Source organism: Anser brachyrhynchus (genome assembly GCF_964034855.1).
Source record: "Anser brachyrhynchus genome assembly, chromosome: 11".
NCBI classification, from domain to species: Eukaryota; Metazoa; Chordata; class Aves; order Anseriformes; family Anatidae; genus Anser; species Anser brachyrhynchus.
Window position 1 is genome coordinate 18971826 of NC_137706.1, and position 24291 is coordinate 18996116.

Sequence of the window (24291 nt, forward strand, 5' to 3'; positions counted from 1 at the left end):
GTGTGTGTCCTCATCGCAGGTTGAGAGGAAGCTGTTGCGCAGATTAAATAGAAAATTCCTCAGTACCCCGAGTTCTGAGATGTTTATTGAAGGTAGTAAAGAAATTATCTGTGTTATTTTGGTAGAATGCTGCAAAGTCACGGACGTGTTCCTGGAACACGCGGACGTGCCCGGTGTGATGGCGGGAGGGGCTTTTATGCTAATTGGTAGGACAGATGTGCATTAATACGAACTTTGTGGTGCAGTTACGGCACAACTGCTTTGTAAAGTTGGATTGTTCTAACAACCTCTTTGCGGCCCATCCCGTGGGCCTAACGTGGGCCTTGCGTTAGTGTAGCTTCTCCAGCAGAACGTCTTGGTGCTGATAAGCCGTGAGATCTTTGGGGAATGCGTCTGTGATTTTTGCGAAGCTCCTTCCTAACGTGGAGAGCCAATGCAGTGAAGTGTGATCCAGCTGTAGAGGCTGGAACTGGATTCCCAGGAATCGGGGAATTAGCTTCTGGCAGAAATTTACACGTGGTCAAAACAAGATACAGAGATAAATGGCGTGCTGAAGTTCTCCTCTCGAGCCCTGGAAGGAATGCAGCGCGTTGCAAGTATAGCTGTCCCCTTAGATACACACGTCAGTGTGTTGGTTTGTTGTGTGTTTGGATTATCTTCAGGCTATATACCCGCTTTGGATTTGGTTTTCCTTATTGTGAATTCTAAACCCTTCAAGGAAATGAGTAGACTGAGAGGCTGTTTTCTGTTGTTCCAGCATTTCCTTCCAGAATGGTGCTGTGGCAGTGAAAAAACATTGCTTTATCTGCTGAAGTCATCCAATGAATCCTGTCCAGTTTGATTCTTTTAGGCCGTATTAAAAAGAAATGCAGAGACTGTTGAATGAAGCGAACTCTGCTCATCAGCTGTCTTATAAGTATTAGGACTGAAGTGATAGCTTTAGTGAGGTTTGAACCAGTTATTTTTTCCTCCTGCTTTTGTCATTCCATTGAGAAGTTGGTGTTTGGATACTTTAATGACAGCAAATCATGTTAAAATTTGTAAGTCTTACACGTTAACACTTGCTATGAATTGTTACTGAGGTTAAGGCTAACTTTTCATTTCACTTGTACTGGTTGAAACTTGTTAAAAGTTAGAAGAGGGATTGTGTTTTATGCTGGTACAGGAGGATTGCAAAGCATGCTGCAGGCCACGAGCTCCTGCAGTTGGTCAGTGCAGATCTGAGGGAGGAGAGTTGCAGCTGTGATAGTCTGATGCAGCATTCCCTACTGAGAAAGCTCTGCGAGGCCTCGCTGTAACACTGACAGAGGGCTCCTTGGTTTGGAAGGAGCCACAGCATTTTCTTCACGGGGTTCTGCTTGTGGTTAAGGTTGCCGGTGTAGTGGGTGGGAATCCTCGGGATGGTTAAAGCTGACACGCTGCCAGCGCTTTCTGAAGGTGATGTCTCCTCTGTTGCTCTCCTGTTTGCAGACCCGAAGTTACCTGAGCTGGCTGATTTCACTAGTTCTCCACCAGGCCCAAAAGTCAGACCTCAGCCTCTCCGTGAAACGGATAATACTTGGTAAAACGATACCTCTTACACTTCAATTTCAGTCGCCTGCAGAATGTGCCAGCCCAGCAGCTGCTTGTTAGTGTCTAACAGCACCTGACAGCACCACGCGGTACCACAACCACCTGAAGTCGATGGAGCACTTTTCGATTAGCTCTCTTGGTTCAGCTGAACACGTCCCAGCTGCAAGATGGCATTACTGATGCCCTCATGAGAACCCTGTAACTCTTAATGACCACTTAGGAAGTGTGAAGGCTTCTTTCCTTTGAAGTAGCAGTAGTTCTGTGATGGTTGGGAAGATTCGTGCACTATTAACTCATTGCTTCCAGCGCCAGCACCACGCATGCGTAGCTCGGTGATTTTCATCTCAGTCACTTGGATACCTCGCTTGATGTCTGTCTGGGATGTAGCATAGAGCAGCTTGCAGGAAATATATTCAGGACCATCAGGCTCTGTGAAATTTTGATATTTCACATGTTATTTGCAAACTTTGTGATTGCGATAGGAGAACACAAATAACATTGTTTGCCTTACTGTGTCTGTAGAGCTCCTGAGATAAGAAGCCAAGCGACATAGGAAGATGATGGTTGCGTTTAGACTCTTTGTCAAACACGTTGTCCGTTTTTGAAATGCCATTTGAGTGAGAACACATTTAGCTTGCTTGAGTTTTGAAATGGGTGGGAGAATAACGAATGCTAATGTGATTATCCTTATTCCACAGGGCTTTCTTTTTTTTTTTTTTTGGTTGGATGGTTTGAATGTCCTGGAATACTTCAGGACCTACTGTGATTAGTTCTGTGCTAGATATTAAGTGTCATGAGTAGCGATACACTTTCCCTTCTGTATACAGTTAGGTTGGTGCCAGTAAGTGTAATCCTTGCTCTGCTGTTGGATGTGTAATCTGGTGGCTGGGGGATAAAGCCTGTTAGGCCATCTGAATGAACAAAATACCACCCTCTAAGGTCTCGTCTTCAGTACCAGCCTTGAATTTTCTTTCAGGTGCACGCACAGATACACTGGAATTCATTTTCCACATAACGTTTGCAATGACTTGAATGAAATAACACGTTAATGTAGAGAAGTCTAGGATATCTATTGATAAATTGTCCCGTTGTCAAAGAAAATGATGACGTTTGTCTTATTTTCTTTAGTTAGTGTGCGACTTCTACTACAATTATTAGTATTTTAAGCAAACTTTGTCAAGTTGAGTAAGTGAGCTTTACTTTCACTAAATATAACTTCTTTTTATTAAAGTTACAGATCTTACTCTTGCCATATGCAGCTAATTTTCCTTTGGGGGGAAGAAAGCTTGTTACTTTTTTAGTGGAGCAATCTGTTACCTTGTCTGTAGTCTGTGAAGTCAGTGCAATTCTAATTTGCATCAGCTAATAAAAAATGTGTGGGTTTTTAAGTGAAAATCATGCAAAAAAAATTTAAAAAAAAAAAAGGTGAACTAATGACTGATCAACTATGCAAAAACAAGGCTAGAAATGTGATCAAATTAGGTCATGGCAGTGCAGTTTTGTGCAGGGCTGTGAGCATCTCTGAAAGCCGTGTGTGTTTTATCTTGGGAAGCGAAGCTCTAGGAAAACGTGCATAAGGGGGATGAAGAGAGCTTTTCTCCATCCTCTTTTTCTGAGCTGCCATCAGGAAAGCAAGATTTTATGTTGCGTTAAGTGACAGAAATTTTAAGCTAAAAGCTACACGGTTCTTAAATTGGTCTGACGCAGCAGACAGAACTCGCAGTTTGTGTGATCTGCTACACGGTGAAGTAATTATTGCTTTTATTACTTGTGGTATTGCAGCGCATAAACATGACGAGGGGTCCTTTCCCAACCAGCTCACAGCCAGAGCGAAAGAAAGGCCAGACAGGGAGAGGTGTCCAATGAATTAATGAAATAATATCGGTCACTCAGGGCTCTCAGTGGTGCCACGAGGAGTGGTCAGATGTTGGGACTGGTGCTGGTAGCTGCAGGTGACAACACAGGAGAATAAGACAGGCTGGTCTGAAGGAAGGAAATGGATAGGTATGGTAACTGGTGTTCAGTAAACCTGGATATTAAAATGAAAGGTTTGATGTGTGGAGAAAGGGGTGACGATTTTGGGGCTGAAGGTATCGCTTGTACTGTGAAGGCGTGTTTACCTGTTTGTGAGCCTGGCTGTTTGCGTGAGGGAGAGCAGAGCAACCTGGTGGTGCTACGGAAGTGCAGCTGAAGGACGAGGAAAGCAGCGCTCTGTCGTGTCAGCTTTTGTTCTTGAGATAGAAGAACATAGGTGGGATAGGGATAAAGAAACAGACATGGGTTGGGAGGAGCTAAGTGGATCCTGAAGGTTTTTCCTGGCATCTGGCTTCCATGGGAAGACGTAGAGCAGTCAGGCAGAAATACTTACAGTAACCTTTGCATTTATCCTTGTTCCATGGCAGGACAGATATGTGAAATGGGTAGAGAAGGGCTTAGACCATTTCTTCAAGGTGTACTCCAGAGGGGAAACACGTCTCTAGTTTCTCATGTCTTCTGTAAATTAATCTCTGTAGCCTTCTCTCTTCATCTGGCAGAAGGAGACTCTCCCCACCCCAGTCTCTAGAGGACTGTCTGATAATGAAGGAAAACATACTTGCGGACTTCTTTTTGCCATGAGGGTATTAAAATGTATCATTCTAGTGCAGATCCAGGGTAAAAGTAGGTAGACCTCTTACTTTTTGTCCCTAACAAGAAATATCGTTCTTTTTAAGGGGTAGCAGGTTGTTTGACACACATGGGCACACAGGATTATGAATAGTGAAGACAATGAAGAGTGGGACATCCATCAAAGACTGACAACCCCTCGTAAGGTAATTCAGGAATGCGTTGAATTTATCCTTTTGTGCTTGCAAAATCAATTAAACTGTTGTTATTGTCCTTTACTTTCATGCCACTTTACAGTCATTATACCAAGAATATGTAGGTACATTTTTTTCTTACTTAGTCATTTTAATTTTTTACTTGCATGAAGAAAGCCAGTATGTAGCAATCTAAATGCATACTACATTCTGAATGAGATTGATTATAGTTACAAAACATTAAATATTTAAAGTGCCAATTGGCTAATGAATTCCAGTAGTCCCCCTTTCCTTCTCCAAAGATTGATGCCGTAAATGGGGACTTATAAACGGGATTTCTAAATGATCCGTGGAGTGGAAATTAACCTATTTTCAAAGCTGGTATGTCTAGAACTATCCTGAAACCTTCAATGCTGCAGTTAAGTATTCTTGTAATTTGAATTTCATTGCTTGCCATAGGGGTGAGATAGAAGAGTAGATATTTACAGAAACTACGCAAGTGATAAAAGGAGCTGCTTATGCCTGACTTTGTCTTCTGCTTTGTATGTTTTAGTACTTACGTACTTTAGTACTAGCTAATTTGAATAAGCTCTGCTAGTCACATGCAACATATGGGGCCAGTGCCAACTTTTTATAATGCCGCATTACAAATGTACCCACCAGCTGAGAAGTGTGATATAAAGAGCTTTGCTTTTTCTTAACCAACTGTCTTCATAGATACTTTTGGGGGGGATACTGCTGGCCCCTTAAATGAGAAATCCATTTCTTCTCACCTGTATGGTCACCTTGTCTCTTTCTGTAGTACTTTGAACAACAAGTTTGATCTTCATTGTCAGGACACTATGGGATCTTGCAGGTATTATTCCTTTACCAGTAGGGACTGTAACAATGGTGGTAGAATGTTTTCCATCAGATATTCTCAGTTTGAGGAAAAGAGTTTGCATATCTTGTTTTTTGACACAGAAAATAAGGGGCATGCTCTTTTTTTGGGGGGGTGGGGGGAGGGGTGGGAGGGTAGAGGGTAGAGGGGGCATTTTGATTTTGTTTCGGAAGGATTTCCCCCTAACTCATCCTTACTATCAAACACTTTCTTCTGTCAGCTTCCACCTATAAATCCAAAGATGTTGTTCTTGCAGTTGGAATTTCATTAACGGTACTGTTAGTGGTGTGATCTAGAACGAAGTCAAGCTCCCTGTATTATAGGTGAGCAATCCTGAAGTGCTAATTGGAGTTTAGAAAAGAGCTTAGCAAAAGCCTATTAGAGTCAATAGAAATACTTCCATTGTCATCAGATTAGTCGAGTTTCATTTTTGAGTATGATGCCAAAGCTGAACCTATTGAGTTAGCAGGTGCCAGTTTGCAAATCCCTTTCTTCCAATGTCAGATAATGGAGTCCATACTATAAAACAAAACCAAACCGGTGTCTAAGCCATGTATGACCTATTGAGCTAAATAGCTGTCTTTCGTAGCCCTATGCTGAATTAGTCTCTATTGCCATATGTGGTATCTTGAAGCATTTATAAATGTCAAAGGCAGGCATCTGCTGTATGTAATTTCCATTTTTGCTGTGTAAGAAGGGTCATTGTAGCTACCTGTTCATTATAAGTTTATATCTCTGCAGGCAGCACGTTAATAACTTTTTTGCAATGAGCACAACCAGGTAATAAGAAGAGTGAATAGACATCTATGCCTTTATCTGGAAGGATGGCAGTGATTGATGTTTTCACTTTCCTATTGTCTGTGTGCATACCTGGATCACAGAAAAACAAGTGCCCAGTGGGATATGAGGAGTTGATTGCAATGCCTTTTGAGTGACCTATGAATCACGAGGATCTGGAAATCCTTATTTACGTAAACGAAGGTTTAGGTGGTGATGTGAGTTGATGTTCTAATAAAACGGGGGTTGGTGTAAGTTTTAAGGATTGCTTAAAATTCATTTTCATCTTCGGAATTTCTTGGTGTACTTTACTCTTGATTAACTTTACAGCAGTCTAAATACATTTTTGTCTTTAATATTATAGTTCTGCATTAACATCCATTGCAATAATTTCCGAGAATCCTATTGCTCAGCATTCCTTAATAATTCCTCTTCTTCATTCCCTAAATTATTCTTCTACTATTCCTTTCCATTCTAGGAATACCTGGTAATAGAATATGATACACAGTGTATGTGAAAATGTAAATACTGAATAGATTTTGTGTGCTGTGAAAGAATTTCTGAGTACCTGTATTTTTTCTTGTCCTCAGCTGAGTAGCAAGTAGAACTGCAGATGAGTGCTTTTCAAACAGGGCATGGAGTATAGTTAGTTTTTTTTTTTTTTTCCTCCCCAATATGTGCTGATATCCAGGCTCTCTGACAGTGGCTACTTTAGGTAGCCTTTTGGCCCAGCCCTCTCTTATACTTTATCAAGGTAATTATAAGTTGAACTGTTCTGATATATATATTCGTAGTGTTTGGCAGGACTGTATTAACTGCACTTTTATGTTCTTAGGTCTCATATAGTATCTTTGCCTGGTTTTGGAATATAAAGGTCCTTTACGTTGTTTATGTACTAATAAAGAAGCTCACAAGACAAAATACAGGCAGTAGACTCTAATGTAAAAAAAAAAAAAAAAAGTGGGGGGGGGGGGAAGAAGGGATTGAAGTTTTCACTTTGAACATTGGTGTTACTAATATTCCTGTGCAGTAGGTCACAGGAAAATATTATATTAGTAACAGAACACATTTTCAATTAAGTTTAGAGGTGACGTATTTCTAGAAAAAATAATAAAGAAAAAAATCATAGTTCAATTGCTGTAGCAATACCGTGCTGTTTCATGCAACAGTTTAGATGATGTATGTAGCAGTATCTCCAGGGCAGTGATATGAACCGGGGTGTGATCTTAAAGGGATGTTGGGTCCTGGAGATCTCTCATCCTGTTTGTTGTTCAGGTGCTTTAACTGTGGTCTGCTTGTTGATGCTGTCATTTCTGAAGAAATGTTTACTATTTATTATGTGTAAGTGTCCTTTTCAGTTGCAATTCAATGGTGCATACTAAGATTTTGCTAGCAGAAGTGAGATTACTTTTGTTTTATCCTATGTATAAGATGGCTTTGCTCTGCATATAGAGAGTAAATCATAGCATTGCTTTTCATTAGTACTAATTATTTTTTTCAGATCTCTTTCTTGGTTCCAGTCCTAATTAATTCATGCTTTATATTGATTCAAGGTGACTAGTGCGACCTCATGACGCTTCTGTAAAAGGCAGATTCAGCTAGGATGTTACACCATCACTGTCGGAGAAACCCTGAGCTACAGGAAGAGTTGCAGATTCAGGCTGCAGTTGCTGCTGGCGATGTTCACACCGTGCGCAAGATGCTGGAGCAAGGATATTCTCCAAACGGTCGAGATGCCAATGGCTGGACCTTGCTTCATTTCTCTGCAGCAAGAGGGAAAGAGAGATGTGTCCGTGTTTTTCTTGAACATGGAGGTGAGTTGCCTAGAGAGAGAAATCTTGATTCCCATCTCACAGCTTTCTATCCCAATTCCCATTGTTTGGCTTCCCAGCACCAATTAGTTGCCAGACTACTTTTGATTTTTTTCTCTTTCATTGGAGTACTGCTTCATTTCTGTTTCTATCTGATGCATGCTCTGTGAATGAGGTAATAGATTAACTTTAGATCTTAATACCTGACAGTTTTTTCAGAATCGCCCAGGAACTGTTAAAAGAATGGATAAGCATTATAAAAATAGGGCAAAGAGCTCATTATAAACTTAAATGCACTCACTATAGGCCTTTCTACTGTTAGAGGCTGTTATTTAGGAAGGCAGGTCCTTGAGTTGAAATTGTAGGGAAGATTGTTTCATAATTCTCAGAAGTTAACAAGTCACGTTAAAGACTTAAGTTTCTGTGTAGGTTTTAACACAGTCTGTTGAACTTTATGAAAACATTGTGCGAGGGTTTGAGTGTCAGCTAGTCCAGCTGAGTTTATACCTCTCCTGCATCTATCCATAGCCAAGATTTATTTCGAGAAATAATTGAGGTTTGTTTAAGTGATATAATTGCTTGGGTGATGTTTATTCCCCATTGAATGGTACAGTCAGAATTTCTTTCTGCTGTATCTTTTTCCAAGGCTACCTAAAGATTTAGAAATTGAGAGTCTTAAACTTCTAATGCGACACTAGAGAGGGAAACCAAAAATCAGATGTTCTCCACATTCTGAATAGCGTTCTTAAAGAACAGCATCCTCTACTCTAGCACTGTTCTTATCAACTTAATCATGAACTAAGATGTTTTTAGTCCCATGGAAACTGAAATGAATCATCTTTTTGATGCTTTACTTATCTGAGGCTTGGTCATGGTCCACTTGTTTGTATTGCAGTATTTGTCAGATGTATGGATAAATCACCTTTAAAAATGAGTGGCATTAATGGGCTTGTGGTATTTGCCCAGTTAATGGTACGTTATTTCAGAGCAGTAGTAAAATAGAACCTGAACAACTGGACCCCATTTATATATACCTACTGCAATTTCTAACTATATAATACTGTCAAACCCTCAATGTTGTTATTGAAAGGGGGGGGAAGCAACTGAATTGTACAAATAAATAACTTTAAACTCTACTTTTTAAATGTAATACTGTAGATAATCTCAAATCTTCATTTTTATAGGCTGTGAGTCTCAAAATGTATGCTATAAGTTCGCAAGCTTGAAGATGACCTGGAAAAACAAAATCATAAACCCTATTTATCTTCATTGTATAGGTTTTGCTATTAAATAGCTGCTGGCATAGTGTTTTGTTTTGTTTTTCTATCTTTTGTTGTTACTGTTTTCTATATGAAGTACAAGCTGAATATGGTGCCCAATGAAAACTGTCTGTAATGAGACAGATTCCTTGTGCTGGAAGCAGCACAGAGTTTAATCACCAGGACTAGAAAGTTGAGTAACAAATAGTGTGAGGGTTAGTCATCTGCAGCAGCTTTTCTGTAGCTGAGCCTCCCTTCAGAAAATTGGCACTGTTTTGTGCCTTACCTTGTTTTGCCTCAAAACAGAGGCATAAAAGATAATGAGTATTTAAAACATAATAATGTCACAAGTGAGCTAATAAGCAGTGAATGAGCTGACTGTTAAAAGCAAACTTAATCATGCCTGCCTCATTAGTGAGAGGTTTGTGTCTACCTTTCTTAAGTCTCCGCCTTCCTCCCTCTCGAGAAGGAGATTAGTTTGACATTGGGTGTTAATCCCTTTGGACCCAAATGATATTGGGGTGAAAGAAGTCATTTTCTGGTATGAAACTTACGGTAAGCAGAGTATAGAGCTGACTAGATGTGTATTGGTAATAGAGGGGAGGGAGAGGATGAAGTTTTGGAGAAAAGAGGGTGCCTGAAGGTCAGTGGAAGGAAGGGAGAGACCGGTGATAGATGTGATGCCAAAGCCTAGCAGAGCTGGAAATATGTTCATAGGACAGGAACGAGAAAACCATGCTGGGCTGTTGCTGAGGGTAGAGTGCTACGCCTCAGATCTTGGACGCTGGAAGAGCACTGACATAGGCTTGAGTGGCAGTGAGTTTGAGGTGGATTTTGGCTAATAAACACTGAGAAGGAATCTGATCGCTGACCTGGAAATAAGAGGTAGCTTCTTATGGGAGTCATGACCTAGCTGCCTCCTGCTTTTTCTCTCTCTTCTTCCAGCATTGCTCGCCAGCAAAGAAAAGAGCCAGGGGACAGCATTGTGTATGCAGCTTGGCTGGTAGGAGTGGAGGTGGTGCAACAGGAGGAAGCATTTATTTTCTGCTAAACAAGGAGGAGAGAAAGATAGATGGGCAAAATGCCTAAAGTAACAGTACAAATTTAAGAGTAAAGCCAGTAGAAATAGCAGCTAGGTACAGAGGGTATAGGTCAGATAAGTAGTCTTATGCAACGTGGAAACTGAAGTGTGGAGAAACTTAGTTTTCAAAAGTGAAAAATAGTGAATTTGACTTAATGTGTTTGTCACATTTAAATAAAGTGAAGATTCTGTGAAGTTAGTTCTTTCTATTCACAGGAACAATCCAGAGTCACAACGCTCAGTAGGAGAACAAAACAAAAACAGGAGGTATAGTTTTCAGTGATCTTGGATTTTTTGCATAGCATAGCAAGCTTTATTTTTTCTCCCTTTAAATGTATTTTTTTGCTTTTAAAATGAGGTGTTGTCTGTCTCAATATAATGCTGCACAAAAACAGTTTTTTAAATTCCCATCACAGTTAAAGTTACCACCATCTAAGGTCCTGAAAGCGTGTAGTTGCTAGCTGTCTCTTGGTGATAACTCTCAACATTAATTGAGCAGGACAGCTTCTTGTTACTTGTATTAAAGTGAAAAATGATTTGCTAAAGCTCTCGGAAATTGAAGATTAACGGAAGTATCTAAGCAGATGTATTTATTTTTAGTCTTGGCTGCAAGGTATCTAGCTTTAAGGTCATGGAGAATCCAGGAGAAACTAAAGAATGCCAAATGCTCATCCCTCCCTAAAGCTCGTAGTGGTCTTGTGTAGTAATGCCTTTGTGGATGTCTTTTGTATCAATGTTGTCCTAAAAATTAGCCATGCAGTAGCCATGTTTCTAAACCACGTGGTCAGAATTAAGTCCTAGCTGGGGGGAGTACACTTGAAATAATAGAAGTACTTTATGAAGCCAGAAGCATTGCTTTCTTGGCTTCCCAAATGAGACTGATACAGTAAGGTAATGAATGTGTCATGAAAGAAGGGAAGCTGTCTCACTGAGCAGTAAATTAAAACTCAAATTTTAGACTTCTTTAGGAATCTATATATTCTCTAGATTACAGTATTAGAAATGAGTCTCATTAACAGTCGAGTTTAAATGACTAGCTTAGGTGCCCAACTTTAAAATGAACTAAGATCACGAGTATCATTGTGTTGCAATTTTCTGTCTCAAGTGAGGTTGATTATAGTAATTCGGTACCCTTGATAAGCAGCTCAAGGTTTATGTCACTGTATTTTGCGTTATATTTAAGAACATTAGAAGTGACCAAATGCAGCTGTTCATATTTCTAGATTCTGCTATCCCCAAATTTATGGGAAGCTTGAGAAGAAATAACTATAATTGTCAAACAATCAGGATGGAGGCAAGATAAAGAAATGCTGGCAAGTGCTGGCTTCATCCCTTCCTAGTTAAATACGCTTGTACCAGGTACTTTTTTACCCCTCTGCAGAATCTGAAAGGTAAGCTAAGTGAATTCTTTCCCAATTCATTTCTACCTTGCTTGCATTCCAGGGGGAGACAGTTACTTTACAACATGTTGAAGCCTTTTTTTATATTTAAAAAAAGTATAGCAACCAAAGCTTTTAAGGCAACGTGAGCTTTCCAGTATTCTTTTTGCTAATGCAGGGACTGAAAGGATAGAAATTGTATGTGATATAACACAGGTCCAACTTTTGCTAAAAGCCCTTGTGCAGTTCAAAAGTTCTACAGGAGGTGGCAGCAAGACATTTGCTGAATAGCAGCAGATGATGTTTTGGTCTTGTTAAAATTGCTTCCTTAATCAAGGGGGTAACTGGTACCCTTAGCTCACTAGAAGCCCATAATCTTAACAGGAATCACAATATTTTTATCATGAGTTTTTGTTACCAGGCTTGGTTTGGAAGGTTAGTTGTTTGTGTTCCTTCGTTGCCCAGGTAAGACATTTCTTTCCTATTCTTGTTGAGACGCTTGTCTTACATGACATTGTATTTTTTTTGGTTGACCTTAATGTGATGAAATTTGAGAGGAGAGAAGATATGGAAAGGAACATAAAACCATAGAGAAGGCACATCCTTATTTTGTGAACTAAACTGTAGCTTTTGGATTACAACAACTTGTATAAAAATGTTCGTGCACGCAAGCATACACACAAAATTTGGGGCAGGTCTGATTGACTTCAGAAATGGCATAGACTAACCAGGCTAGCAGCAATATCTTGTGCCTCAGCTAGAAGGTAGAAATGATTGACTTGCATGCCCAAAACAGAGTGGAAGAGAGAAGGCAGAATTTGAAACAGTGGTTGTCAATTTTATTTTTTAACTGTTTTTGTGAAAAATGGCCCTGGCTGCTGCTGTCTCCTTCTATTATGTCCAACTTTCTCCCTAATTCTGCTTCTCAGAATTTATCATCCGTCTGCATCTTAATTCTCATGCTTGTGCTACTAACTTTATCTATCACCAGTCAGGAGTTAATCTAGAATAGTCTGAGCAGTGCAAAGAAAGAGATCCTGGGAGCAGCTCACATCACTTTGAAGCAGTGTCTCAGTCTTCAATGACAGTGTGGGTTGTACTGATTCTCTGCTAAAATACCTGACATCGTCACAGTGCAGGTTAGCAACCACCTATTCAGTCAAGGTCTTCATTTTCCTGCCAACCTGTGGATGCTTCGGCAATTGCTTTAACTCAGGTTATGCAGAGCACTGAAACTCCTGCTTTTCACCAAAGACTAGGAAGTAGGCTGTCTACCAAGGCACTTTCCTTAATCTTTCTTTCATTATTTCTAGGTTCCTTCTCTACTTACTTACTAGAGGCAGTTCTCACGTGTTATTTCTACATGTGCTATTTTAATTGTGTAGCCAGGCTCCGTTAGTTTGTGTTGTTTTTTTTTCCTTCCGTCAGTCTTCTCTTTAAATCTTAAAAATTGCTTAGAGCTGCTGGATCACCTTTGCAGCTGTGTTCTGAACTCTGTCTTTCCTGCCCTATTATTTTGGCAGGGCATCTATCTCAGTGTGTTATCTGCATGTGGTTGCAGTGCATCCATATTGGGAAGCTCATTCCTGTTTCCTGATGGCACCTTTGCACGTTCAAACCATCGTTAGATCTAGACTAAACTAGTTTGTAGTTTACATTGTGAACTTAACTTGTTTATATAGATGAGGGATCCACGAAGAACTCAATGCCAAGGTGCAAGGACAGCGCTGTCAAGATTAGGGAAGGTGGGCAGGCACCCTTACGCTTGTCTGCTCTTAGAGATGATTTGTTCTTTGTGCTGCAAATGTTGTGTGTTTACGGAGCGGAAACAAATACAAGGAACCATGAAGAACAGGACCCAGCAGTTGTTTCCGTAGATGCACAGGCATATTAAAAATGTGTCAGCTTAATGCTAGTCTCTTGTGCAGACAGAATCTCCTTTTGCCAGCTGGGAAGCTTAGGCTAGGAAAGTGCCTCAAACTCCAAGCTGTGGTTTGTACTCTTTACCATCCGTCAGGCAACATCTACCGATGCTGGAAGGAGAAAGCTTGCAGCCTGGCTTGTTTTCTAGCTGAGAAAGGGTAATGAGGCACGCACCTTTCCTCCAGTAATTAGTTGGGTACGTGGGAATAGCCATTTGATTTACAAGTTCGGGTGTGCTGAGGAAATTAAGTAAATTGGTTATGTTGTGTTTTTAAATTCATAAATCAGATGAAGTTTTTGTGCTGTGTTGGGGTGCGTGGGGGGCTATCTGTCTAATCACTTGTACTCTGCACTAACATTTCTCCTGACTCCTTCCATACGTGGTTGCTTACATTCCTGTAAAATCTGAAATTTTTGTAAAAGTATAAATTCAGAACAGATTCATCATTTATAAAAACAAACTTTATCAAGATAATCTAAAATAACATATATTCTACATGCTTTGGAAATCCTGCAGACCACAGAGAAACATTTTACCTAATACAGTATTACACCCTAAAAACAATACAATCCTGCCAGACCACAAAACATCCGCAATTTGGGACAGCAGATGTTTCTACACATGCTTCTTTTTAAGACCAAGAAGCAACACAAGGGAAAATAAAAAAGCTCAGCATTGAGAAAGAAATGTAATATTACAGAGCTGGAGGAAAACTGGATGGACAGAGATTTGAGTAATTAGCCTAAGAGTGCTAGAAAGATGTGGAAAACTATTTGTCAAATGGAAACATATGTATATGAAAGAAAAGGTCTTTTTTGTGTAATTTTTTCATAAATGTAATTTAGCTTTTTCTTTAAAATAGCATTTGGTTCATGAAAGCAAGAATTATTTTGAAGTACAAAAAAAAAATCCTGTCTTGTTATGCCTGAAAAGAATAACATTCAATCATTTGATTATTTGTTTGCAGCACTGGATTACTGTAACGCCTTCTAATTATTTTTTAATTTTATTTTAACTTCAGCTGATCCCACAGTTAAGGACTTAATTGGAGGCTTCACTGCTCTGCATTATGCAGCCATGCATGGCCGAGCGAGGATTGCACGCTTGATGTTGGAATCTGAATATAGAAGTGACATTATTAATGCAAAAAGCAACGATGGTTGGACTCCCCTCCATGTAGCAGCCCACTATGGCAGAGACTCATTTGTCAGGCTCCTGTTGGAGTTCAAGGCTGAGGTTGATCCGCTCAGTGATAAAGGTACCACACCGCTTCAGCTGGCCATTATCCGAGAGAGGTCAAGCTGTGTGAAAATCCTCCTGGATCACAATGCCAACATCGACATTCAAAATGGTTTCCTGTTACGATACGCTGTGATCAAAAGCAATCACTCTTACTGCCGAATGTTCCTTCAGAGAGGGGCGGACACAAACTTGGGTCGCTTGGAAGACGGACAGACGCCCTTACACTTGTCTGCTCTTAGAGATGATGTGCTTTGTGCACAAATGTTATATAATTACGGAGCGGACACTAACACAAGGAACTATGAAGGACAGACCCCACTGGCTGTTTCAATAAGTATTTCTGGAAGTAGCCGACCCTGTCTGGATTTCTTACAAGAAGTGACAAGTATGTATGTAAGAAAAGTTAATGACGGGACACAATGTCCTCTAAAAGCCTTCTTTGAATTAGCCCCAGAAAAAATGCTTCCTCTCTGCCCCTTGATGCTATTTAAATGCGCTAGACAGTTTCTGGGAAGGTGAAGGGATTGTGAAACTGGGAACCTCTTACTTGGCGAAGGTGCTACTGTTAAGTATATTTCATTTCAATTAGTCTTGTTTAAGTATCAACAGGAAGCATAAATTAAAAAGAAAAGTGAACTGTAAAACTAGTTTTATTAATGGCCTTAGCACATAAGATGTTTGGGTTTTGCTGCGTGTTTTTTTAGGGTCTTTTGCGTGTGTAGCACCGTGCAAATGCTCTGCTGGCTTTCTCATCTGGCATTACAACTGGGGCAGGAAAAGAGCTTTTGCTGCGTTTTGTTCTCCCACGTTCCCTCTCCTTCTCTCCCCTATACCAGACAACAAAATGACATAGCTGACTCGTGCAGCTCAAAGGGGATTTGTATGCTGTGTAGCTCTGATTTGATTTTGGTGGTATCTCTGAAAAATGAAAAGGATTTGAACTCATTGCCACTTCTGACACTTAACCTGAGAGTATTCGGCTGCTAATGTTCTGCTCAGTTTTGTTTGTCAGTTTTTGGTGTGCTAGGCCTGCTGGAAGTTTTCTTTTCCTCCTTCATTCTACATGCAACGTTATTTTAATGTTTTCCAATTATAGTATTACCTAAAAGCATTTAGGAGCTGCTTATTGGCAATTAGCAGGAGTTTAATTCAATTTATCAAGCCATCTTAACGTGTTTATCATCCAACTAGGATGATCTTAACAGAGAAGGGTGGGGTATTTCATGTATCATTTTTTTTTCCCTGTGGTGGTTATTTTTTTTTTTCCTGTGATAGTTTTATTGAGATTTAAGCACCCTGTATTTTCTGTAAAGAAACTGAAATTTAGTGTGGGCTGGGGTGAATCAGCTGTGATCTGTTGTCAGTAACTGACACAAAAAAGCATTTGGAATTTCATTTTTGTCTTCCTGATTTGTGGTGGCGCTTTTGCTTATATCTGAAATATAAAGGGAATTTTTGGAGAGGTAGAAGTTAATGAAACCAATCAGTTACATTTATTATTTTACTTTGCCTGACCCTTTTCATTCATACACGTTTCTTCCCGCTTTCCTTTTTGGGAGCCTCTCACTGTATAGTAGCACAGTCAGGGTTATTAGTAGATGATATAATATCCAGACTTGCAATTTTTCACAGTCTTAGAACATAGCCCCAAGCGTGAAGGGTTATTCATTTTTTCTCAATGTCTACAGGCTGATTCAGAAAGTTGGAAATCAGTCCTGCAACTTATATTTAGGTTGCAGATTCCATACCTTAAGGCTTTAAAGGACTCGTTTCATTCAAGTGAGAAATAAATTCTGCAACAAAAAAAGGCAGCTTAAATTTGTGGCGAACAGAACCGTCCTGGAACTATTTCAATTTTGTGCTGATGGAGGGAGAACTGGGAAAGCAGGGAGGACTAGTGCTGACAAAAACACTTCAGCTTTGTGCTTCTGAGCAAAATTATTATGAATATGTGTTTACAAACAGCTATAAACAGACTCTGCTGCCCTTATTATAAATCTACAAACACTGTCTTCCACTGCTTTCATGAATAATCATTGCAATAAATGGTGTAGGAGAGAAAATGGGTAAAGAATGAGCTGGGATTTTGGTAGTTCCCAATTAGATCAGACTGTATACAGGGAATTGTTGAGCTCTTACCCTGTAGCACTTCGGGGAAGAATCTGTCTATTGTAATATGTATTTACTAGAGGGGGGGGAAATGACAAATTTTTTTTACAGAATTCTTGCAGAAGTCTTACTGAAATTATCTCTTGTGGTTGGAAATAGTGCCTGGGTCTTAGGGTTTAACGGGAATTTCTAGTTTGCTTAATTGAAAACTATACTCCATGCTTAATACAGAGATCCGTAGCTGCAAGTTTTGTATGTGGGTCCAGAGTCTGAAGAATATCTTTGATAGTTTTTACTTGCAGTACATTTAATTTTTTTCAAGTTTACAGATTAATGTGTGTAAATTCTGAAAGTTATCAAACTGATTTCTTCCAGTGAAAGCAGTTGCATGCTTCACATAAAAGGAATATTATTTAGCAGTCTGCATATAAAATGTAAGTTGCTATTTTTGTTGGTTTTTCCTCAGAAAATGTATTTTTACAATTTCAGATCCCCAAAAAGCGTTTTGTTTTGGTACATCCTGTAATGGGTTATAATCGCATCCTTTAGTCTAGGTCCCTAGTTGCAAATAACAGGCAGGAGACCAAGCTCTCAGAAATACTTAGTATTGACTCTGAAAGTTGGTAAGAAGTTCGGCACCTCTTGGATTTTGCTTTCTTTGATGCTGGAAGTCTGATACCCTTCCTGGTCGTAGGTGGAGATTCCTTTACTCTTAGAATAATTTCAAGAGGAACAAAGTTACTCTGCAGTTGCGTCTCAATATTTAAGCGTGAATTTGGCAGTTGAGAACAATGAAGTTTTTAATCTTGAGTCTGTGATTGATTTGATGTTTAGACAGTTGTTCTTACCTCTTTCTTCCGTACTCGTTTTTGTATTATAAAAAAGAAGCTTCCCAGTGGAAAAAAGCACTGCTGAAAGTTACTTAATTATTTATTGCCTTCCTCTTCTTTTCCATGTCTTCCGTATTACACTTTTGCACTCCAAAAACAATTACTAGCTTCCGCAATAGTATCTGAGATCATCTGATAAAGAGTTTGTTTTTGGAATACTAAAGTGTTATTCTTCAGTTGTACAGGATCTGTACCTGCCTCTTCAAGAGTGTTGGTGGGTTACAGTTGGAAAGCGCTAATGCAAAATTGAGATGCATACTGAATGGAAAATTAAAAGGAATGCCTCTGTATATAAAGATAGAGATGCATTTATTATTTTTTTTTTTAGTGTTGTATATGTCTGCAGAATTAACACATGCATTTACAGGCTTGGGTGGAATATTGAAGTTAAAGTTGAATGGGATTTGAGAATATTAAAGCTTACAAATGAGAATACATTTTTCCTACCTCTAGCAAGTATTAGGAAAAAAAATGTACTTAAAAGTTTAAATTTTTAGATGCTAGATCTTGAATTATGATCTAAAAAGGAAAAAAAGCTTGAACCTTTTCTTTCTTCCCATAGCACTCATTTAATTTAATCACTGTTCAGATAACGTAGCAGACAAGAGAGTCTATGACTAGCCATGCGAGTTGCTCGTCTGTGTTGGGGCAGATAGCGAAGTAAATGGATATGGCCACAGTAGTGTAATATGGCAAGTATGTTAACAGGTATCAAAGAACTAATTTCAGATCTGGAACAAGATCTAAAGATCACCAAATGAATGAAATTACAAATATTTCATCTGCATTCAATTTTTTTATTTTCCAAAGGACAAATCTTTGGCTTGGATTAGAGAGTATATTTTTATGTTTAGAAGATTTATAATGACAATGTAAACCTGCAGAAAATTTTAGATAAAAGTCCTGCCGAGGAAATTCTTATATATTCTTTGCCTTTATCCCTTTGTTAAATAAAGATGACTTTATTTTCACTAGATTTTTTTTTTTGTTTTTTAACTGGAAGAACATTTTTAAAAGGATCTCTGCATAGTTTAAACATCTATGAATATGTAAGTGTAGTGAATTAAATAGATCTCTACATATTTTATTATGTGGGTAACTGCAGAGGAAACAGTATCTTCATGTTTGTTATAACACAGAGGAAACTTACTGGAATTGCAAGTTTTGACTGCTTCCTTGGGTGCTGCCAGAAGTCTTGCACTAATGAGTGTGGTCTGCTTTGTCATCCGGAGTTATGCAGGGAACTAGGGTAGGACAGTTAGTTTTCATTTTAGCTGGATCTGTAATAAACAAATATTGTCTGGATCATGATTACTTTCTGCAGATTGCAGGTAAATATTTTGTAAAGACCAGTATAGTTTTTGATAACTTTATAAAAACATGGCCTTATCGCTTTCTTTCTGGGAAAAAAAGGAAGGTAACTTTCAATGAATTATTTAACTCTCAGATCAGAATTACGCAGTGTGATATTTCAAAATCTAATTGCTAAATTAGACTGCAGTTCGGTGCTTACCTTAAGCAGTTGAATCATTTTTATATATTGGTGGGTGCTTTGGAAGGTTTTCAGACCAAAAAACACTCTTCCTTGGTGCATATTTTCTGTGCCAGAAATACTGGAGTTTAATAGATATGCACAAATCACTATGAAGAATTAGTTTTCAAAGAGTAATGAAAGTATAATTAGTGCTCAGGTATTTCTAACAGAGGCATACTGAGCACAAAATTAAACTAGAACTTCTTAGAAAGTTTGTATGATACCCGGTTACAGTGATTAATTAAAAGCTATCTCTGCCCTTTTGAGCTAGTTACTAGTTGGAGGAATATGTTTGCTTTCTCTCTCTCTCTGTAGATGCAGTCCTGCATGTTTTATATCAGCATATTTCAGACAAATTCTTGATACTGTTGTGGCTTTTTTTCTGGCATCCTGAGTGCCAAAACGAGAAATCCTCTCTAGTTTTTTTAGCTGTTTTGTGTTTATTTACATGGTATTTTTCTTTTCTTTTATTTTTTAATACTAGAGTACAAGCAACTGCATTTCCTAAGCTGTTAGAGACCCGCTCCTGTTGTGGTGACTGACCAATTCCCGTTCAGTTCAGCAGTATCTATTTCCTAGGTGATTGCATCCTCGCAGTAGGATCCTGTTTGTTTATGCATCCTCGTCGGTGCCTGTTTTGGCTGATGGGGTATGTGTTAACTTGTACCACTAGTTTTTTGAATGTGAGTTTCCAGTAGATATGGTCAGTTCTCTAAGCCTTCTCTGTCCTCCCTCTGTCCCCCAGCTCTGGAAGCCAACAGACTTAACCAAATCTAATTGCTGCATGGGTTCAGTAGTTAGCTGCAGATACAAATACTGCCATACTTTAGAGGAACTGAGCTGCTGCCAGCTATACGTCAACCTGCTTTCAACTTTCTTTAGCATTTCAAAACTTTAAGTTTTGTTTTGTAACTAAAAGGAAACTACCAAGTGGTTTCTTGCTACTGTTTTCAGCCTTTCACAATTCCCAGGAGAGGCAGAGGCTCAATTGGAGAAATGCTACTGTAAGCTTTCTGGAGAAATGTATTAATATTGCAGAGAAAACTGTGGGCAGCTTCCAAAATACAAAATTGGTGTTCCTGTTCATTTTCTGACTTCTTCAGAAGTTGCCTATCCGCTTCAAACAAGTGACACTGATTGCTTGCTTTTAAAAGGACTTTTTTTTTTTCCTTTTTAGTAGGGGTAACAGAAAATAAGAGGATTTTCTAACAGCCTACAATTGTATTAATTTCAGTTACTACTAAGCACTCTCTTGGGTAACAGCATGGAGCTGTTCACGATAATTGCTCTTGTATCTTCAGTGGAGGGGAGTGGTGGGCATGCCTCCCCTCTCCACCTTCACAATACTTCTGCTTAAAACTGGATAAGACACCCCTTAAGAGTCAGCGTTGTCAGAGGTACTAAGGCCTTAGATTATGTCAATGATCCTTAACTCTAGACAGTGACAGGTTAGCATTTTGTTTCTTGGGGAGCATGTCTGCATAGGAAAAATGGCCTGGCACAGTTCTAAATGGATAAGCTGTGGAGAAGTCATTACAACAACGTACAGTTCTTTGCGGAGGTAGGAATCCTAAACTTTGCAGAATTTGTTGGGTGAATATTCCTGTGCACATGTGGCCTAGGTCAGTAGTGTATGCCATCCAGAAAGACAGTACTGTATCCAAATTATGTCTATAGATACACAGATACGTGACCAAGAATTATTAGTGTTTATTGAGGAAGGCGAACATTATTCAGGCTTTTTTTAAATGCTCTCCGTGTCCTATCCCTTCACTGTGGCTGTTACAAGTTACGTTCTCCTCCACTCTCATCCATCTCTGTCACTTGAATCCACAAATGTGACTTTTTCAAAACAGAATCGCTAGCAAAGCAATTCTAAAGACCGTTGGCCACTGATGAATAAATAATGTTAGATTCTGATTGCATCCTTCTAATTAGCATTGAGAGGACTAACGTAAGATAAAAGTACAGCATTCCCAAAAATGAAAGTTTGCACATCTGTACAAACGGGTTAAGGGCCAGGTTTGTGGTTGTGCTGGTGGTGGGTATGGGATGGGAGCAGGTGGAGGCCGGGGGAAGATGAACCAGGCCCTGCTCGCAGGGTAGGCCTCGGGGCCTAGTGGAGAAGACCGTGCAACCCCTCCTTTTACATGTCCTCGTCGCGGAGCTGCCAGTGTTCCTCTACCCACAGCTCTTAGGCACACATTTTGAAATAAAAGCTTGGCTGGTTTATGATGTAGGATGCCCAGAGATAAACCACTGCAATGTTCTAAAGAAGAACTGGAACCCTTTACTCCATTATTTTTAAAGAGCTTTAAAGCTCACTGTTTACCTTGTCCCTTCCAGCTCTTGTAACTAATGCACATGGATGTTAAAGAAATTGTTTGTGCTCAATAAAACAAGAGGCCCAAGTTTAACTGTATTGAAATTGAGCTTGCTAGTAAAATATTTGAGGATATAATGAACACTACCGTGACTTCAAACTTCCGTGAGTGAAGCTGGGGCTTGCACAGAGGCCAGCTCTGTTTGAAACAACTTGTCTGCAGAAAATCTTGACACTGCAGAAAGAAAAGGAATAATATATTGAGTGGAAATTCACAACTAATTGTAACAACTTGTTGCAGTTAAAACATGCATTTTTGTCCTCGTTTTACCAGAGGAGGCCAATCTGTTAATAGTAATTTAAAAAGCATATCTCATTATTTAAAGAAATAATTACTTAAGTGGGGAAAAAAAAGCTCTGGAACTTGCTTTGTGACCAGTTGAACCAACTGAGTTAGGAAAATGATTAAACTTTTACGTACTGAGGTCTGCTACCTGTAGAGAGAATAGGATTTTAAGAAATCTTTATTTTATAATCCTATGTTTTACATTTCTTCTGTTGGGAGGAAACTTTTCTGTCATGCTTGGGAAACTACACAAGAGGTGCGTTGGTGGGGATTTCTGCTTCCCATTACCGCACATAGCATGAGCTATGGAAAGCAAAGATAAGCTATACTTCTCTTTTTTGTGTAGTTTGTACTTAAATTTCTATCACCTTAAAGCTTGCAAAATAAATCTGCAGAAGTATCTAACTCGTTTCTGTGAACACACAAGCAAATGTTCAGCTCCCCAGCAGCTGCAGGTGTTTGCTGCCTGCTTACATAGCAGCCTAACAATAACCTGGCTGCTCCAGGATAGCAGCACTGCTGTGGCTGTGTCCCTTTGACAATGGATCAGGAATTTATTTATTTTTTAAGGCGATTGGTAGTGGAAGTAGTTTTATGTCACTCTTTTCCATAATGGTGGTAATTAGGTTAATCTTACCGTTTGTAGCTTTTTCTTTTTTTTTTAATTCTCTTTTCTACCTTATTTGCTTAAACAGTTTTCCAAACTTGTGATGCAGGATATAACCAAAATTGCTGCTTTGTAATCTTTTTTAAACATAACTTTATTCAACGCTTAACTTGCCTTACTTTGCCAAATTACTAATAACATTTTTCATTTGCCAAACTAAGGTTCACTGACGTTGGTCCGTAATCCTTTATTTTTTTCTTTTTCATTCAGATGCAACCAAGAATGAGTAAGTGTTCTAGACACCGTTTCTAATAAATCACAAATGCATTAATAACCCTGGAATTTGTAAGGCGTGACCTAAGACACTAACAGCCACTAGATGTAGCAACTGGTGCTTAACACTGGAAATGTCCATTGTTAACACATTCCCAGGAAATATTTTTAGGCTTATCGGGGGAAAATGTCATACATTCGATAATCGGGTCTTTTTGAATTAGCTGGTGACCAATTTCTTCTGGGTATTTTAAGTTGTCTGTTCTATTTTGCTCTCAAGAAATCCACAGGATGTTAATTAAAAGGCATTTGTTTCTGAAACCAGAAATCATTGTCTCATAGCTGTATTATTGTGTACTCTTATACAGAAAATACAGATTTATAGTCCTCTGCAGTCTCTAATGCTGCTGTTTGCAGTTAACTTTTGAGAACCCTGAATTCATTCACATTTAAAGTATTAGAACTCTTTCTTTATCACCATAAGGATTCCTCTGCTTGGTTTCTTACCAAAAATAACTTTTCCTCAAGCTTGAGTGTTCATCTGTTGTCCAAATTGTATAAATCCATTCCTTTAAGTGGGGAAAAAAACACCCGTGGACAAAGTAATTACTGATCTGTATTGGAGCTAATTACATTTAGCTACTGTGGTGATAAGTATAATAAAAGTATTATAAACTGATACAAAAAAACTCCCAATTTTCATGCTCTCTAATTTCCAATCCAATTTCTTTAAAAACAGACTGAGACTATTTTCCTGCATTACTTCTGCTAGCTTACCTTGGATAATTTTAGTGCTTAAGATAAATCCAAGCGTATACCTGTCTGTCAGCCCATTTCTATAGAAAAACCCACACGGGGGAAGAAAGAGGGGAACTGGCTGTAAAGGGTAACTGAAACCATCTACAAAATGCCCAAAGTAGAAAACAGGAAATAGTTTTGTAATCTCTTTACTCTGTGCTTACCAGGAACATCTAATAAACCTGTAACGTCAAGGTCTATTTAGCCGAGAGGCTTATCGCCAAGCTAGGAGGAGGATGGAAGGGCCGGGGCTGCCGTGCGTGCGGCAGAGGCTGGGAACAACCCTCTCGTCCCACCCCAAAAGGTTTGGTGCCCAGCGATGCCTGGAGCCCCAACAGAAGGCATTTCTTGTTCCCCGAGCATCTCCTCTAATTGGTGGCAGCTCAAAGCTAATTGGAAAGGTCCATCTAGCTTACCTAAATTGACTTCTGGTGCTTTGTGGTGCTTTTTAAAGACCTGATTGGTTCAAACAGCTCAATAAAATCGCCATGCTTTTCTCTGTGAAAGCAAGCACCGTCATTTACCATTAACGATTATACAGGTAATGGGTTGCAGTAGGGTGCTCCATTGACGATGGGTTATCTGGCTGTCGGCGTAAGCACCTGCCTCGTGTGTTGGCCCAAGCGTTGTGACACGGGCAGTCATGGGGTGACATAAGCCTCCTTCCTCAGGCCGTGACGCGGTTAAG

General features: G+C 39.3%; 1 protein-coding gene across 14 annotated transcripts in view; it reads left to right on the forward strand.

Moving 5' to 3' along the window:
- ASB7 (ankyrin repeat and SOCS box containing 7) overlaps positions 1-24291 on the forward strand; it is a 29787-nt gene that overhangs the window by 2248 nt on the left and 3248 nt on the right. For 3 of the 14 annotated variants that reach the window (XM_080607689.1, XM_080607696.1, XM_080607695.1), the window contains 3 exons: positions 4284-4382; positions 7581-7841; positions 14503-15108. In XM_080607689.1, the coding sequence (XP_080463815.1) occupies positions 7631-7841; positions 14503-15108 (817 nt within the window). In that variant the 5' untranslated portion in view covers positions 4284-4382; positions 7581-7630. Of the gene's footprint in view, positions 1-1603; positions 1905-4283; positions 4383-4672; positions 4752-5172; positions 5227-5412; positions 6246-6718; positions 6782-7580; positions 7842-14502; positions 15109-24291 lie in introns of those variants that run through there. The other 11 variants (XM_080607699.1, XM_080607698.1, XM_080607701.1 and 8 more) reach the window with 8 other exon arrangements.